Source organism: Carya illinoinensis, chromosome 10, assembly GCF_018687715.1.
Source record: "Carya illinoinensis cultivar Pawnee chromosome 10, C.illinoinensisPawnee_v1, whole genome shotgun sequence".
Lineage (NCBI taxonomy): Eukaryota > Viridiplantae > Streptophyta > Magnoliopsida > Fagales > Juglandaceae > Carya > Carya illinoinensis.
In genome coordinates this window covers 6,901,456-6,919,838 of record NC_056761.1, presented here as the reverse complement: position 1 = coordinate 6,919,838, position 18,383 = coordinate 6,901,456, and the positions used below count along the sequence as shown (strand labels likewise).

Sequence of the window (18,383 nt, the reverse complement as noted above, 5' to 3'; positions counted from 1 at the left end):
CTTGAATAGTAAGCTAGTTTATAAGAGCAAACTCAAGAGGATGTGTTCGTACTTCGTACGCGGTACGAGTTCATGAGATTTGCAAGGCATGCAAGGATCAGTCTTGGGCACGAAGAACTAGCTGTCCATGACAGTCTACACCCCAGCTTCTGAAAACAAATTTTGTTGTGGTTATTCTATCCATATACTGGGTTGCTGCTACAATTTGTTTAAGCAGACTGGTGCCTCTCGTTGTCCGTAGCTGGCCATCTCGACCTGACCGTCCGTGAAGCCAAACTTGCATGCGGCATGCCCTCACTGTCAGAGTAGGATTGGATAAGATCATCTTCGAATGACTCCAAATTGTTGTTGAAGTCATCCAAATTTGTTCTTTATAAGAGATTAGAGCACCAAGACCTTTATCAGGCACATCCGACCGATTCTCGAATTGATATATAGCAAAACAAAATAGTTTTGTCTTGTATGATATTGTAATGAGTGATAAATCAAAATGACAACGATTCTCCCGACTATGTCCGGCCATAGTTTTGTCTGTCTTGTTCGTGACAATATATAGACACGACGCGTTGCCCAGGGAAAAGAAAAAGAACGCTCGACATTCCAAATCAAAGTCTGGAGGACCATATCAACTTCTCTGCTTGGCAATTTCTTGAATTTTCTTCCTCTTTGCTCTCTCCTCGTACAATTTTAATTTGGAAATGGAGACCCAGAGAGCGCAAAACCGACGTTTGTTCTGGTTGGTAACCAGTAGCTGTTCCAAATATGATTCTTGTTTTAAAAGGTTAGTTCCAAATGTTTTGTTTGGTTTTTTGCTAATCCCTTGCTTTTCACTCATCTATTTATGTATATTACTATCACCCACTTCTTAGCTTCGCTTTGAATGCATTCTTGGGTGTTCTTGATCAATCAAATATCTTTTTTTTTTCCTTGATTTCAATACGTGCCACCAAACCCTGAAATTGAATCTGCCTCATATGACCTAATGGGTTGGTGTGTCGGTTTTTAGAAAGAAAAAGAGAGAAAGCGCTCCTAGAAGTTGAGGTTGGTGCTGGTTTAAAAATTTGCTTCTAATCCTTATTTTAAAGGTCTTTATCTTTTATAGGCTTGATTACAGGCCATTTTTTTTTTATTTTTTTGGACCAAGAATGGCGGTTGTGGTGCCGGGTTACTACTCTGGATATTTTAAGTTTTAGCCAGAGGAAACGGTCTAATGGGGAAGCAAGGTTCCCCAAGAAGTCAGCGTCCTGAATTTCAGAATGCTGGCTTCTTTTTAGGAATGGGAAAGTATAACTTAAGAGGTCCAGAAACTTTACCAGGAAGTGATCCTTCTATTGGAAGGAGAATCTCATGGGGAGATAGACATTGTAATTCCAAAACTGTATTGCTTCATGGATTGAAGCATGATTCTGCAAAGTATACTGCTTGTAAGGGAGTCTATGTGGGGAGAAGGTATTCATGGCTTCGAAAGCACGTGAAGTCAATTGCTTTTATGGTTGGGTTGATGAGTTTCATTCTCCTCTTTCATTCCCTCATGATGTCCATTTTCTATTTGAGAAACCTTCAGAATCATTCAGCCCAAAGAAACTCTAGTGGGCTCAAGGTAAATATATCCTGTTGCCATGCTAGATGCCCTACCCTTGAACTAGGTAGTGATGCTATTACTGGTCTAGACTCTATAACTAAGTTGGAACTCGAGAAATGGAATTGGAGTTGGCCAGAAATGTAGCTATCTGAGTATTTGGTGACAACCAGGTTTTACTCCATTGCTTCTTATTGGAGAAGTTTATTATTTCATTAAAAATCCACTTTTTTAATCTTGGTTTCATTGTTAGTCTGCAGCCATTGCTGGTGACTGAGTTGAGTGTCTAATTCTTTTGCATTTATTTATACTTCTTCCTGTTGCTAAATGCTCCAGTCAGATGCTATTTAGCATAATTTTATAACTCATTTTCCTACTTAAATTCTGTAGTAGGTGATATATATATACATATATGGATATTTAATGCTTCTGTAACAAGTCCACTAGTGTAGCATTTACCCTTTTGTTTGTCGAGTAGGCTGTGGATGAAAGTCATCGATGTATATGTTTTTCTCTCTCTGTGCACCACTTGGAATTGATGTTTGCACGTTTACATGGGCATTTCACTCCGCATATCAGATTTTAGCTGCTACTGGTTATAGGCATTATGCATTTGGGTGTGCTTTATGTGAATCTGCATCCTTAGTCATTTGCAAGAATTTCTCTCATAATGTGCAAATCCTAATTAATTATCAATTTTGTACTTGGAATGATGTTCTGATATTTACTGCATCTATTTTTCAAAGGAGGAAGATACCGGTGCCTACACCTATGAAGAAAAAATACCGATACAGATGTATGACCGACTTTTAAACTTGGCATCCATTGCTCTTACAGAGGTTAGCTGCATAAACTCTATTTTTGGTCCATATATTAGTAGCTTGTCAAATTAGTTGAATTTCTTTTATCCCAGTATCTAAGATCTTAGCCATGCTTTAGAAAGAGTTTAAGCAAGAGACATCAAGGCTCTGGGAGGAACCATATTGGAAGGCATCTGCATGGAAACCGTGTGCGAATAAAAAGCTTCCGACCAATCTTGGTAATTAATTTTTATTCCACCTTAATTGATGCATGAGAAATATGCAGTGCTATATAAGTGTTAATATTATTGTCCATGAAAATTTCAATAATAGCTAGTTTTTTAACTTTGATATGTCAAATGATATCTGCTTCTATAATGAAATTCTTTACTTTGTAAATTAATCTTAAATTAGTTGTTTTGCTGGACAGGGAAATTTAACAAAAATAATGGCTACATACTAATCAGCGCAAATGGTGGTCTCAACCAACAACGAGTTGCTGTAAGTAACCTAGGCTGCCTTGAGTTTATAATTATCATTATACGACAATACTCTGAATGCTAATGAGTTGTTTTTTGTACAACATTGTAATTCTACATGGTGAGAAAAATAAATACATAGGACAACTTCAACCTTTTAAAATCCAAGAGCTCTTTGTTTGAGACTCTTTCTCTGTAAAATGGTCATAAATCCTGCATTTTTATGAAAAATGTGGGTTTTGACCTGGTGGAAAAGCGACGTACAGGATTCACCCAATCACCCATATCTGACACTTGTTAAAGGAGAGGTGTGTATAATTGAAAGATAGGGTCATTCATGAAGCAAGGAGTAGTTATTTTGAAAAGTTGCGTTATCAGATTATGCTATGTTAACCAGTATCAAGTATGTTAATTTCTTCTGCAACTGTTATGGGTTCTCTCTGAAGTCCCCTCAGTTAATGGGTTCCTGATGTTGACACATGAAAACTAGGTTTAATCCTGGGGAAAGGAGAATATCCCCAGATGCTGAGTTAAAAATTCAGGATGCTTATGTAAGAACAGTCTGTGTTATAAACTCAAGGCCAAGTTTTTAAGTTTATTTACTAAACAAAATATGAATTTCTCTATAAATTGTTTCTTGCAAATGAGTAAACCACACCTTCACGATGTGAGATTTGCATTTATATACAGTTTATTTTCTTTTCTTTAAAGAAGAAATCTGTTAATGTTAGTTTCTATGCACCTATGTTTTGGGTGAGCTTATGTTGTACTCTTAATGCGATCTTTTCTTTAGTTACCTCCTCCACTGGTAGAAGTGGCTAAGCTTTTGGTAATGCTCACAGATTTGTAATGCTGTTGCTTTGGCATCTCTTCTCAATGCAACTTTGGTTCTTCCAAGATTTTTATATAGCAATGTTTGGAATGATCCCAGGTTTGAGATCATAACTCATGTATTTCCTATAAAAAAACGAATGCAAATCTGTGAAGATTATTTATGTGGTAATATTGACCTACAAAGCTACAGCAATGCAATATTGATTGTGTAAATCACTAACACCATTGGTTCATTAAACACGAATGCAAATCTGTGAAGATTTTATTTATGTGGTGGTAATTTTGACCTACAAAGCTACAGCAATGCAATACTGATTGTGTAAGTCACTAACACCCTCTGTGAACTGAGGATGGAGGTTGGTAATTATCACAGATGGCATGAAGATGAATCAATATATTTTTCTCTTTCATTGTTTATGACTAGTGCGTATCATATCATCATCATTTATATTCACTGAAGAATCGTTTCTGAGCACCCGAATGACCTGAAGCAATGAACAGCATATTTTAAACTATGCTGGATTATACACTGGTTCCTAAATTTCCTGGTTGATCACTTGAGAGGTTCTCCATGACATTGGTGGTTTAACTAAAACTCTTAAATTCAATTAGTGTTTATTCAAAAATATTTAATTTTGGGTTGAATGGCAGAAACATAATCCAAAATATTTAATTTTGGGTTTCACGCTTTGATATTGATTCACGCATTTCATTTGACAAGAGTGCAGCCAATTTGGTGATATTTACCAAGAGGAATATTTTATAAATATTTTGAAGGATGAAATCAATATTGTGAAGGAACTCCCTCCTCATCTGAGATCACTTGACATTGAAGCACTAGGTAGCCTGGTATGCTGCCTTCTAAAATTGTACATGAATAAATTGCACCCATTTTGAGAATGCCCTAAAGCTTTTACATTGCTTCTTCAGATTACTGATGCAGACCTTGTGAAGGAGGCAAAGCCTGCTGATTACATCAGAAATATACTTCCTCTCCTCTTACGGAATGGAATTGTTCACTTCCTTGGGTTTGGAAATCGACTAGGCTTTGATCCATTGCCTTCTAAACTCCAGGTTATATGAATTCTCTAAAATAATAATATTCTCTTGACCTATTGTGTGGGGTTAATTTATTACATAGTTTTCGCAATTATGACACGTTATGCTCATCGTTTTGGAGTTGCTTTAAGACATCTGAAAATTCTGTTGAGCATTAGGCTATATAGTATATATCCTAAAACGTGAGTGCACATATACATGAGTACATACATGTTACAGATACAAACAACTAGATTCTGTAGGTCTTTTCTTGTCCTATCGCTTATCCCAGGCCAGCTCTTTTAGGCTCCCTAGGTAGACTTTTTTACCGAATTTGCTTAGAATACCCTAAAGTTTGAATATGCTTATGTTGTAAATTTTGTCTATCTATACATTAATCGCATTATAGCTCATAAGCAGCTCTCCCTTCAATCCGCCTCATTGTGTCTACTTCAACTTCTGACTATAATTCATCAAAAGAAGATTACTGAGTGGTCAGTGTAAAGTAATTATGGCCAGTGCTCTTCACCACTCTATTTATGCAGATTATATTTAACATCTTAAACTTGTCCTGCATAGTTATCCAGTACGCATGATCATGATGTCTTAAAATCTGTTAAATATACTTGAACTTTTGACAGAGATTAAGATGCAAATGTAACTTCCATGCTTTGAAGTTTGTGCCAAAAATCCAACGAGTTGGTTCATTATTGGTCAGAAAGATAAGAAAATATGATGCTGCACGAAGTATGTTGGACAAAGAATTGCTAGGAAACTTCATGCCCGAAAATCCCTCGAATGAGCTTGATGCGGTTAGTGGCCCATCCAAGTACCTTGCTTTGCATTTGAGATTTGAAGTGGATATGGTGGCCTACTCCCTCTGTGAATTTGGAGGGGGAGAAAGTGAGAAAAAGGAACTTCAAGCCTATAGAGAAATCCATTTTCCTCTGGTTATTGAGCGCTTAAAGAACTCAAGGTATGGTTTCTTAAATTTTTCAAGTTATGCTTTTCTCTAATTTGTTTTTATGGATATCTTTTAGTTGAATGATCTATCTCCCACACTACTTCCTGTTTACAGCCCTATTTCTTTAACAGAGTTACGAAAGTTGGGAAGATGTCCATTGACGCCAGAAGAAGCAGCGCTTGTTCTATCTGGACTTGGTTTTAAGCGTGGAAGTTACATTTATTTGGCTGGTTCTCATATATATGGAGGAAAGTCCAGGATGGATTCCTTCACCAGCCTGTATCCCGACTTGGTCACAAAGGAAACCCTTCTCACTCCCCAAGAACTGGCACCGTTTAGAAATTTTTCTTCTCAGGTAAATTTGTAGCTTTTTATTCTTTCTAATGTAACAATCACATTATCTTACAAATATATCAAACTTATTCAAAATTTCACTGGTATCAAATTGTTCAAATTTCACTGGTATCAAATTGTTCTCTTGCCAACATTTTCTGACATGATGCGGATTTCGTTTGATAAGGAATTCATGATAAGGTATTTAAACCAGTTTCACAGTTTATCTAGGCTCCACTAGCTCCACTGTAGCAATTAGAGAATTAGTAAACAGCAAACTGCAAAACTGAAGGAGGGTCTCTTCAGAATTTTATTGTATTTTCCTTTCTTCACTCATTTTAAAGCCCACTAAAAAAGTGTAAACTGAATTTCAAAGTTCTAAAATCTCATGATGCCTATGTTGAGGCCTTAAAATACTAACATTTGATCAGGATGCACGCATTGTAGTTCACAGGAACAGTATTTTTATGTTCTGAGTTAGGTTAAGTGAGGTAAAGAACTAGTCTTCTCTGAAAATATTATTTTTTAAGAAAGAGGATATATACCCACAAGAACAGTAGGGAAAACCATCTCTTGAAATTCATGGAATCAAACTGAAGTTATAAACCTAGATGGCTCCCTAGTCCATATGGTAACATAGAATGGAAAAGGTTTCAATAATTTTCCTCAATCTAGATTATGTTTCTTATTGCTTAATCTGATTAGCTAATTATCTTAAGCCTAATGGAAAAATGATATGATCTGTATCCTCCACTCACTTTAGCTATGGTGTTACTACAACTAAGGAGTTGCTGTGGATGCAGCTAGCTGCGTTGGACTTTATTGCATGTGCAACTGCCGATGTCTTTGCCATGACTGACTCTGGAAGCCAACTTTCATCCCATGTGTCCGGATTCAGAACCTACCATGGCGGTGGTCGTGCCCCTACCTTGCGGCCTAACAAGAAGAGGTTGGCTGCAATTTTGTCGGAGAATGGCACCATTGGATGGAACAGTTTTGAAGACAGAGTGAGAAAGATGATCGAGGAAGGTCAGAGGGTCCGTGTGAGGGGCTTTGGTCGGAGCATTTATCGACAGCCAAGGTGCCAGGAGTGCATGTGCAAAACCCACTAGCATGTCATTATCTCGACGACTCGTTTTAACATTTTTTTTTTCCACTCATTTATCCGCAGTATTGAGATTTTCAACCGACAGCGTAGCGATATTCGCATTTTGCAAATGCTGTTCTCCTTCCCCTTTGAGAAATGTTAAGCATGTAATGAGTATTACCAAAAAAAAAAAATATATATATATATATATATATATTTTATAATATATCAAATAATGACAATTTAATAATTATATTTTTATCATTTTCTCATCGGCCCACCCCAACTCCGCCTGGGAGGTGCAAGCTACCACGGCTAGACCATGTTTTTTGGGTATACCCCGACCCCGCCCAACCATCTATTATTTATAATATATATTATATACATATATATTTTTAAAAATTTTGTTAATAAAATGACATCGTTTTTATTTAAATTTTATTTTTTAAAATAATACACCGTAAACAACGTCGTTTACGGTAAGATTTTAATTAAACAAAGGTTCCGTTTGGTAGATAAAAATTTTCTTTTCAAACTCAAAATTCTCATCTCATCATTACAACTTTTCCAAATTCCTATACAAAATATAATAAATAATTTAACTTTTTCTTAACTTTTTCAAATTTCAAAATAATAATAATATTAAAATATAATATTTTAATATTTATCTTAAACTTAAAATTTTCATCTCACTTACCAAGCAGAACCTCCTTTCCCCTGAGGTCTCTTTCTTTCCCCTCTTTCTCTTATTCGTCCGTGCCTCTCACTGCTCTCAGTCTCTCTCAGAGCACAATGGTGGTGTCAATCACAAAGCACGGCGGTACACAAAGGTCAAGTCTCTTCCACCCCCCGAAAATGTCTCTCTTCCTCCCTCGTCGCTATTTCTCTCTCTTTCAAAATTTTCTCTATCTATATGATATACATTGTTTTGAATTTTTTTGTTGTTTTTCAATTTGTTGTGGATGGATTTGCGATTTTTTTTTTCAATTTTTTTTCCTACAATTTTCCGTTATAGGTGGCGGTGGGTGGCGAGGTGCGGAAGGGGGGTGGCCCCTAGGCCAGCAACCCTCGCTATTACATCTAGGTCTACAACCAACCCAACCCGAATAAACTCAGTTAAGGTGCCAAACCAACTCAGCCTAACCTGTAGAAAATCAAATCGGGTTGAACCCGTACGACCCGACCTTTAAAAACAAAATCGTTTACTCTTCCTTTCCTTGCTTCTAGAATCGACTTATTCATAGAAATTACATAATCACAAACCAAGGGAGAGGAAGAGAGAGAACCTTCTCATACATGTAAAACTCTCATCTGGGTATTGCCAAGATCCAAGTGGGTCAGGTCTCGTTTTGGCCAAATGGGTATCGAATTTAGGTTTGTTTTGATCAATGGGCGAGTACAAAAGAGTAGTTTCGTGAACAACGTAGTGTTGGATTTTGAACAACGAAGTTCCATGTCCGTTGGAGTGAGCAAGGTATACTGTTGAACTTCAAATCTTGTGAAGTGGTTTACAAAGTGTCAGTACTACATACCCTCTTCTATTCTCTGCATAGAAAACTCAAAAAAGCCCATCCTTTTTTGCTTCTCTCTTGGCTCGGGGCTCAGATCTAGCTTTGAACTTGCATTTTCCTTTTTTTCGTTTTCCTTTTTTGCATTTTCCTCTTCTCTTCTCTACATAGCAAACCCAAAATTGTTTTTAACTATTTTCTATTTCATTGCATTTTCATTTTTGTGAATTTCTTCTCTGCATACTGTTGACATCCATGTTGGCCATAAGGATGTGGAGCTGGTCGTTGGAGGGCTCGAGGCTGAGTGAGCGAATGAGGCTCAATGGGCAGGATTTGAGGATTGAGTTATTAGTCAGATGGCTTGATACCAATTAACAAACCCGTAATTTAGCCGGGTTGGAAACCCACTCAAGTGATAACCCGATAAAAGTCGGGTCGGTTTGGATCGGCATAATCGGATCTATCAGTGTTTGGGTCACATGCACACCGTTAGATTGGCCCCGCCCGCATGGGGATAGCCAGCCCTAATTGCCCATAAATATTGGATATAAGGCATCGAAAAAGCCCATTATCTCTGTTTGGATGTTCTCTTCTAATATTCATTGGTGTCCCCCTTTTCATTTTTCTGGTCATTTACTGGGTCTCTTAACGGTTGCTGCGACTTGACCTTTTATTTTCACCCCTATGCAATGAATCATTTTATATTCCAATAACCAGTCGAGTTTTATCTTCATTTGGGACGTTTGCTGATGTTTTGGGATACAAGATTATACGTGCCATTTTCGGATATTGAGCTCAAAACCTATGTACACCAAAAATTAGGTGACTTTCATATCGAAATATTATCCGAGTCAAAAACACTTTGAAGCAATGAAAAAGAGGGAAGGGAAAGCAAACATTCCTCTCTGCAATTCAGAACACATGGGATCTTTTGTTGCACCCCCCCTTCTTTCACTGAAATCGTGATCATCATGTAATCCTTATCAGGAAATGATGCTTTTCCTATTAACATCCTTCTTCTTAATAATGAGCACTGCAACCCACTTCTTCAAGATGGAGGGAAGAAACGGTTGAGATTGAAAGGGAGGGTGTAGAACTCCTCATTACGGCTGTCCCCCTTAAAGGTCCTAAATTTAACCCACCATGGCATTCCCCTGTCTCTGGCACTGTCCTTGTAGTCAAGAGTGTTGTCCAAGAAAATTGCGACAATCAATGCAACAGTCGAGGATGAGAAGAAAATCGTATTAAGGAAATCATCGAACTGCACATCAATAAAAACACAAGTTAAAAGGGAGAGGTATTTGAAGTAAATAATACACACTAGTCCAAGCTCAAAGCATTTTTGTTCAAGTTGTTGCAAAAAGTTTCAATCCAATAATGATTTGCAAATACTTTTTAGTAATTTTTTATGAACTGGCACTATCACATTGATTGTAATTTTGCACAACACTTTTACAGACTTTGTTATTTCTCTTTCTATGTGGGAAATAAGCAAGTAGATATGAAGAGTCGAACTCACCCATCCAGCACTGGTATGTGCAGGACCATGAAGAGCCTTGGATGTATATTCCCTGAAATACTCAGGTATGGACAAGCCTAAGAAGAAGGAAACGCCCGTGATAAAGAGGTTCCTCATCGAATTCATGTTTGTGAACTGCAAAAATGACAGCCCCACCGAAGCTGAAAGCAAAAATAGGTCAACACTCACAGTGCAGAGAGGAGTCTATAAATTGGTATTGAGAAAGTAAAAATCATGACACCCACCAACAAGACCAAACAAAACACAATATACAGCAGCAAATATGGTGAAGGGTATTGATGCAAACAGGGCTCCAAATTTTCCTGCAGGAATCAAGGAATCGGAGTTCAAAAGCGATTATATAAGTCTCTAGAAGTGCCATTATATGTTGGTAAATATATAACATAATCTGTGACTCTCACCTAACAAAGAGAAGAATATCATAAAACCAGCCGAGATTTGGATAACCCTGCGGCTTCCAACGCGAGTGCTTCCCAGAAGCCCTACATTTTCTCTGTTGTTCCACATTAATAACAAAGTCAAGTTGTAGAATATAAGTGAGGAAGTTAAAAACCACAAAGCAATAATACTTACACAGAGACTGTTGAGCCAGTCAATGTTCCAAAGAGTCCACTCAGCAGAATCCCAAGTCCCTGCCATCCAATACCACGGCTAAGAATATGAGCTGGTGGTGGTGTAGCGCTTGCTAGACGCGATGCAGCTTTGTAAGCACCAGTTGACTGTAAATGCAAACAACAACATTACTTTCATGTGTTGATTCTATCACTTTGATTGACTCTGGCTGATGCAAGTAAATACCTCAATCAATGAAACTAGAGCGGCAGCCATCATTCCAAAAGCATGACCAGCGTCAAAGGTAGGGGAACCCCATTGAAGAGGGTATGGGATCTTTATCCTGACCACAATCAATTTCAAGGTAAAAAAAAAAAAAAGAAGCAGTTGCTAAATGTCTCATCCAATCCTTTTCACAATCTTTTTACCAAGTTTGGGAGGAGATATAATAAAATAGATATTCATTTAGAATCAAATAAATGGTTGTCCTAATAGTGTCAGATTTTGGTTTGTTACATTTTATTAATGTGTATTTGATATGGGATGTAATTTAGCTACCAACCATGGAGCAGAAGAAATGAAATTGGCCTGGTCAGTTCGGCAGTTAACTTTTGTTAATTCTGGTCGATGTCTGTATGCGCCACTGGCCGTCAAGAGGTGCGCGTATGCCCATATCACAGTGATTGATATCAGGAGAGCAAACCGCTCTATAATTGGCAGTTGCCTTACTTGAAAATTTTTCAAGTACTGTATAAAAATAAAAATAAAAAACACTGTTATTGAGCACAATTCACTTTGACATCTCATATCATTATTATTATTTACTATTTTTCTCACCAAAATGTTATTACAGTATTCGAACAAGTTTACAAGTCATCTTAAATTTTGTTTTATACAGTAGTACCTGGGAGAAGACGATAAATAGAATAAGCATGGGAACGCCGACCTCAACACACCGACCAACCTGATAAAAATTCAGTTAATTAATGATGATAAAAAAAAAAAGTATGAGCGACATTTTCATTAAGATTAGGAAATAGTGAGGATTAAAAAAATGGCTGTAATATTCTATACCACAGGGAAGCCTCTATCAAACAGGCCAAAACCAACAAGCGCAATTACCGGAGCCATTCCAAGAGGGCTAAAAAACCTGAAATGTCAAAAAAAAATAATAATAAAATTAATGGGGTTGAAAAGTTGATACCTCGGGTTCGTTGCTTTGACAAAAGAGGGTGAAAACTCATTTGATTTGATGGAAAGTACCTGGAACAGATGGCCCACATCTGACTAAATCCCAAGATAATTTGTATGCTTGATGCTACTATTAGAGCACCTTGGACTGCTCTCATGGTGTTAAGAAATCTCTAGAAATAAATGGCAAGAGGATTAGTTTTTGGAAAAACGCTTCTAAAACGAATGCAGCTAAATAAATCGGCCGGCAGCTTGTCACTGCAATTTCTTGATAAGAGTTAAGGCAAATTGAAACATTAATTACTCAAATATAGGATCATATTCATAAATACACTTGGACCTTCCAATTTTTACCCTTCACACCACCACACGCACGCACATATTTATTAATCTTGGAGCTTTCTATGTTGATTTGACTAAACTCCTAAACCATACGTGTCTATCTTGTTTTTTGTCTGGCTATGATAAAGCCAATTGGGTAAGCGGGAAGTATCCGCCGAAAGAACATGTCCTTTTCACCGATGTTGAGTCCAGCTTGAAGGAAAATAATACAAAACTGAGGTCTGAAAAGTGGCATGCAGATTTGGACTAACCTGCTGAGGATCGTCAATGCTCATCAAGGACTTGTCGTGAATTATGGAAATGATGGGGACCATGAATGCATAAGATCCTCCTATCACGGTTGGCAGCCGGGTTCCAAATAATGTCTGTAGAAGTGTATTAATACCTTCAACAAAAAGTAGAGTCTGCACCACCCTCACTTTATCATCCTGAAGGATCAAAAGAACAAAAAGACATACCAGATTTTAGCTGATCATAAATTAAAAATATATATATATGATTTATTTAATTGTGTAATTTCTAACTACGAAAAGAAGCGACGAGATATACAATCAACAAAAATGATAAAACAATCTAAAACATAGACCAATGACTTTTAGAATCGGCTCACATCATTGCCACCCATCAATGGAACAAGGAACGATGGAATCATAACCGCGGTTCCTAAGGCCAAAATGTAGTGCTGGAAACCCAGAGCTATTGCCTCCGCTGTTTTCATACGCAAAAAATGAGAAGGGACAGAAACAGAGAACATAAAAATGGGCCAGAACTCAGTAGATGCATAACCCAATGAATGGAGAAACGGAGATTGAAAAACTCGTCATACCCCATGATGGATTTGAGTCAATACAGTACTCTAGACCTTGAAGTTGGTCCATTGGTGGATGGCTTATCTCTTCTGGTTTCGGAGCTTCCATGGCTAAAAACTCTTCTTTGGCCACCAAATCCAAATGGGTGTAAAACAAATGTGTTAGAGAGAACAGAAAAGAGAGAGAGATCCTCTCGGAGGTTTTTTGCTTAGCGAGTGCAATGGAACTAGACAAAACCAATGTAAAAAAAGAGAGAGAGTCAAATCGTTAATGACGGTGAAAAGCAGAAAGAGAAGAACAGAAAGCTAATGGAAGATATAAGCAAAAGCAAGAGATTGAAAGAGAAGTTGAGAGAGAGAGAGAGATCACAGATGAAGATAGACTGCAAATGGAGTGAGAAAGAGGATGCGCAAAGAAAAAATTGCAATCGTCGTCACACTTTCTGTGTGTGGGTAAGAGAGAGAGAGAGAGAGAGAGAGAGTGTGTCTTGATTGTGTGCAGTAACATCTCCACCTCCCTTTGCTTTGCTGTTCATTTATACAAAAGTTCCGTTTAAATTTTCATATCCTCAAACTGCCCTTAAGGAACCTCCAAACTGAATGTTACCGTTGCCTCTCTGTTTCCCATTAAATTTCACAACTCCACTTCTGTAATATAATACATACTTTCTTTCTGGCTCCAATATTTACCAATCATGGAAGAAGAAGAAGAAGAAGCAACCACCATATTCCAATTTTGAATATTTACAATATGCTTCTATCCCTACAAATTATTGTATTTTCACCTCAAAAGAATAGAAAGAAAGAAAAAAGATTGGACATTTTCCACCAGTTTCAGGTGGGCTAGGTATCATAATTTCAGTCAGCCTCTACTTTTTCACCCTTTTTTTTTATTTTTTCAACTCTTTGCCCAAATTTTCTTTAATTTGGAGAGGCAATTATAAGGCATCATTATCCTAAGATGAACAATACATTAGGGGAGATCATTAAAAGGGTTGCTCAACTCAATCTAGTGCATAACATGCTCCATCCCCCACCACTCCCAATTAGAGATTCATAATTTTTTTTTTTTTAATAGTTGATAGACTTGTGAGAGGCAATAAAGGAACCTATGGTATTATTAAAATAAAATCATTACACCTTAAAAATATAAAAAATTATTTAGAAATTGGTATATGCAAACACATCTTTATTTAATTAACATGAAAATATTTAATTTTTAAAAATATTTAAAATTAAAATCTATTCTAAATTAAATCTTAGCGTGTCAATAAAATGGAGAGTATGTTTTATACATCAACTTTTATGTAAAAAATGTAAAATTTAAAGAACATGTTTATAGCTTTGATATTTTCTCATTTAATTTGAGAGGGGAAAATGATTTTAAAATAAAAATAATAGTTATAGTCGTGTATGTTCAAGTGCCGTGTATTTACTTTTGAAAAAAATAAATAAATACTGAATTAATATTAAAAATTAATTATTTTTTAATAGTAAACTCTATTATTTTTTAAAATAATTATATAATATTTACATATTTTCTAATTAAATATGACATTATTTTTTAAAAAATATAAGGTGCTAAAGACGTGTCATTTTATATAATAAATTTATAAATAGAAATTTTCCCGTATAGATAGCTGACAAGCAGATATCACTTTTAAAAAAATGAAAAAAAATATATTATTAGGAGAAAAAATCCCAGATAATGGATTATTTATTTTAGTTTACAAAAATATATAAATAAATATTTGTTCTGGAATTTCCGTACCTCAAAGCAGTTATAAAATAAAGAGGGTAGTGACCACTGACCGACCAGACGCCCTACGTGTGAAGGAATAGTACGAATCTCTAACGTCTCTTTTTTCGGATGCCAAACATCATCGAAATCAGAGCTCATCTACGTACGAACATAAAAACCTCAAATTTTATACTTCCTTCTTTTATATTTTACAGTTTTACTGCTCTGTTCATCTGTTTCTTCCCAGACCCCGACTCCCAACTGCTAACCAGCTTTTGTAAATAATATATATATATATCAGTACAAATAATTTAATTCTTTGTAATCATAGCAATTTTCATGTTAAAAAGTGATATCATTAATTATACAGTGTGGATATTGCAAAGTTCAATATATCTTTTTGAATTTTCATACCAAAAGAGAGTGCTTGAAATCTGCATATCTGATATTTAGAAAAAAAGAGGCTCAGTACTCTAAATGGACCAATTAATAAAGGCATAAAAGATGGGCATGCGATTGGTGTTTTGATGAGAAATAAGAAAGAAGGGTGAGTAGGTTGAATTAAGAGTAATAACTTGTGTGAGTTGGTAGCTCTATAATAAATAATTATGAAATGGAAGACATGTAGTTGTGAGATTTATGTGGGATCGTTTGAGCATTTTGATAAACACTTCTACAACTTGATTAACATTTTATGCAGAAGATTCCGCATTTTTTTCATAATGCATAAAACCCCCACGAGTGACAAAAAGCTATATATCTTAAAAAGATGAGAAAGCAAAACTTTTATTGTCTCTCATATGCTAAGCATTTCTTCTTCTTCTTTTTGGAAGGTCAGGAAATCCAATTGCTTATAATGGTCTTGTTCACTTTTATAAAATATTTTCAAATTTTAATATAAAAATAAAAATAATAATATTTTATTTAATTTTTAACTTTAATTTCAATTTATTTCATCTCATCATTATAATGTCATTTGTTTCTTAAGAAATATCGATCAGCTTGAGACTCGGCAAAACAGGGGAAGCTATTTTCTCACTTCAAAACTTGTACCGTTCTGCTCAAAAGGATGTCATGTTCCCCAATCAATCACTGCATAGAGATCTAACCCATCAGAAAAAGATTTCATTGCATAGTTAACTGCCGAATGAGTCTAACATATTTTATCTCTACAAATACTAGAAACCTTAAACTTAACAGCCGAGAAAATTCTGGAGGGTGATATAGAAGTTATACGTATCATTCAACTCCAGTAGTATGACAAGGACAATTGAAAATAACTGCCCTATAAATTAGACATAAAAATATCATTACACGGCTGAGAAAATTAATAATATAATTAAATCGTTCATGTCAGACAAATTAGCAGTTGAAACTAATTTGTCTTAGAGTCAACTAACAGGAGTCTATGTCCAAACATACTCGAGAAGAAGGAAAAAAATATTCAAAAGAATGTTGAAAGAAGCCTTTTCTATTTGAGAACAGAGAACATGCAGCATTTGAAAATATTAAGGGGTGGAAATTAAGCAGCAAAGTCACGATGATACATTATCACAAAAATAATAGATTATAACGATAGTTAAAACAAACAAGGAAAACAAGGATTGCATGTAACTAACATGGAGCATATATCATGCATTGCTTTTGAAGGGCCAGAACAAAGCATACAACTAGTGGGGGCAAAGATGATTTTGTCTAACTGGCCAAAGACACCAGCTCCGATGTTGACCGAAAAAGAATGAGAGGCAGGAAAAATGACCCCTCAACTCGAGCAAATCATTTGCAATAGGGTGGCCACTGTCCTTGGGTCCAACTCTTGAGATCCGAGTATCGATCTCCCTCCTTGTTTCCGAGAAAACAAGAATATGATTTCTTAGATGCCATGCCATTCAAGAATGAGAGATGCATGTGACTACACAGTGTCTGTGTTTGTGTGTGTGTAGGAAGCAGCTGACAGCTTGGTGGGCTCCTGACATTGCTTATTGCTTTCGGCTTGAATTTGGATCATGCATATACAGGTGACTTTAGGATTTTATGAATTAGGACCAAAGTCAAAGAAACGAGAAACGAATGAGCTAGAGCTGGAGAGCCAAAACCTTGCCACTTTTTCAACACGCTTATGCTGCCTATAATTGCTCCATTTTCAAGCTGTCTTTAACTTACCTACGCTGCAAATATTCAATCAAGTCTTAAGTACCACCTGTTCTTGCTGTACTATATTAGGGAAGAAAACAAAATACAACAATTAATCACGTCAGGATTCCTACCAAAATGAATGAATTAAGTTGTTTCTAGAAAAAATTTATTTATCATCAATTTTCTCATCATCCTCTTATCACTTGTGAACCTATCATCTAATATCACATTATAAAATGATGAAAAAATGATGAGAATTAAGCTTATGAATAGCATTACTCGAAAATGGATCTATACATTCTAAAATGTTTTATGCATTATATGGTAATTCACCAGTAACTAGTAAACTGAATGGCTCAGGACCTTCTCTCCACCTTCCCCTTCACTACATCTTTTTTCTTCAGCTTCTCACTGTCTTTGCTGCCTGCCATGCACATGGTGAACAATCCACTGTTTTAGTCATGAAAATACTCTTTACTACAGCAAAGTTCACCATCAACGCAAGTTCATGTAGCAACAAAAATTTTCCTCAGTTCACATGTATGTGATTTATAAATATATTACAAGTAGGTGAAGTCACCATTTGAATAATAGGAGAAGAAAATGATCAAAAAAGTATATTCTTCAAAGCTCACGCAAAAGCTATGTATGTATCCAGCGCCAGCATTAGCACATGAGATCATAAAAGTACAGCATGAGCCCCATGCCCAGCTGCATAAAACAGATTCTCGCCTCCTTACAAGGGTTTCTTTGATCCTCATCCACCCGAAACAAAACAAATTAATTTTTTTTCCTCTAAGCAAGCAGTTTCATAGAAAAACTAAGGATTACATGATATAAAATTCAATGGGGTGAAAGTCTCAAACAATCATCCCAAAGCAGACAAACGCAACACCAGTGAAAATAAAAAAGAGGGAACTAAAGCCAAAAATTGACTCTCACTCATTTCCCACTAAGGAGAAGTCGCTTGATCCAGTTTTAGAATAGTCTAATAAACAGATTATTAAATTACAACTAAAAGTCGTAATGAGACGGTGTGTTATGCAGCTTACAAAACAAATTAATTTAATAATATATGTCAAATACTATTTTCTTTTGATTCAAATTCGAATATAGATTCACTTTAGATCATTAGTATTAGCTACTAAATGATTCATTATATTTCTCACCAGGTCTAAACTTTAGAATGACTCAAACGCCACTTGAGGGAGCGTGTGACTTCCATCATCTAGGTCCATTATTTTCAATTCCCAGTGAAGAGGATGTAAGTGTATCATTATCCTTTTGTAAATTATAATAACTTTAGCCATCATATTGCCTATTTGCCATAAATATTTCAAAAGTTCAAGATCTAACAGTGCCTTCTTAAAGAGCAAGGTTCTTAACGCTATATTTAAATGTTAAGGTGATGTTAGATGATTTGAATTAATATATGTAAATATTAATATTTT

The 18,383-nt window shown here is 35.9% G+C and overlaps 2 protein-coding genes and 1 long non-coding RNA gene across 5 annotated transcripts; 2 read left to right on the top strand and 1 right to left on the bottom strand.

Annotated features, from left to right (window-relative positions):
* The first annotated feature begins 122 nt into the window (after positions 1-122).
* Positions 123-7,215, top strand: LOC122278739 (O-fucosyltransferase 8-like). 3 transcript variants are annotated; one of them, XM_043088923.1, is made up of 10 exons: positions 123-781; positions 2,326-2,418; positions 2,519-2,618; positions 2,810-2,880; positions 3,701-3,789; positions 4,421-4,541; positions 4,623-4,766; positions 5,372-5,706; positions 5,809-6,049; positions 6,831-7,215. In XM_043088923.1, the coding sequence occupies exons 2-10, from the start codon at positions 2,374-2,376 to the stop codon at positions 7,137-7,139; spliced, it is 1,455 nt and encodes a 484-aa protein (XP_042944857.1). In that variant the 5' UTR covers positions 123-781; positions 2,326-2,373; the 3' UTR covers positions 7,140-7,215. The 3 variants fall into 3 exon arrangements, with proteins under 3 accessions (XP_042944857.1, XP_042944858.1, XP_042944856.1); XM_043088924.1 differs by lacking the exon at positions 123-781 and adding an exon at positions 916-1,041; XM_043088922.1 differs by lacking the exon at positions 123-781 and adding an exon at positions 1,092-1,600.
* Positions 7,216-7,835: 620 nt separating this feature from the next.
* On the top strand, positions 7,836-8,643 carry LOC122279229. The gene is made up of 2 exons (XR_006229525.1): positions 7,836-7,944; positions 8,130-8,643. It is a non-coding gene; the product is annotated as an uncharacterized LOC122279229 (long non-coding RNA).
* A 786-nt stretch (positions 8,644-9,429) lies between these two features.
* On the bottom strand, positions 9,430-13,592 carry LOC122279228 (nucleobase-ascorbate transporter 2). Its single transcript, XM_043089683.1, has 13 exons — positions 13,074-13,592; positions 12,858-12,955; positions 12,499-12,675; positions 11,978-12,078; positions 11,789-11,864; positions 11,619-11,678; positions 11,277-11,461; positions 10,961-11,057; positions 10,736-10,881; positions 10,564-10,655; positions 10,387-10,464; positions 10,142-10,302; positions 9,430-9,883 (listed from the first exon to the last, which is right to left on the bottom strand). Exons 1-13 carry the CDS (start codon positions 13,162-13,164, stop codon positions 9,671-9,673), a joined length of 1,575 nt encoding a protein of 524 aa, XP_042945617.1. The 5' UTR covers positions 13,165-13,592; the 3' UTR covers positions 9,430-9,670.
* Between the last annotated feature and the right edge of the window lie 4,791 nt (positions 13,593-18,383).

What these genes read in the sequence shown, in the direction of transcription:
- LOC122278739 (XM_043088922.1), top strand. Translation starts at nt 1,211, where the DNA reads ATGGGGAAGCAAGGTTCCCCAAGAAGTCAGCGTCCTGAATTTCAGAAT. An exon ending in GAAACTCTAGTGGGCTCAAG is followed by an intron (nt 1,601 to 2,325) that starts GTAAATATATCC and finishes TATTTTTCAAAG; the next exon opens with GAGGAAGATACCGGTGCCTA. An exon ending in TTGAAGCACTAGGTAGCCTG is followed by an intron (nt 4,542 to 4,622) that starts GTATGCTGCCTT and finishes TTGCTTCTTCAG; the next exon opens with ATTACTGATGCAGACCTTGT.
- LOC122279228 (XM_043089683.1), bottom strand. Translation starts at nt 13,164, where the DNA reads ATGGAAGCTCCGAAACCAGAAGAGATAAGCCATCCACCAATGGACCAA. An exon ending in CATTGATGGGTGGCAATGAT is followed by an intron (nt 12,676 to 12,857) that starts GTGAGCCGATTC and finishes TTGATCCTTCAG; the next exon opens with GATGATAAAGTGAGGGTGGT. An exon ending in CACATACCAGTGCTGGATGG is followed by an intron (nt 9,884 to 10,141) that starts GTGAGTTCGACT and finishes ATTGATGTGCAG; the next exon opens with TTCGATGATTTCCTTAATAC.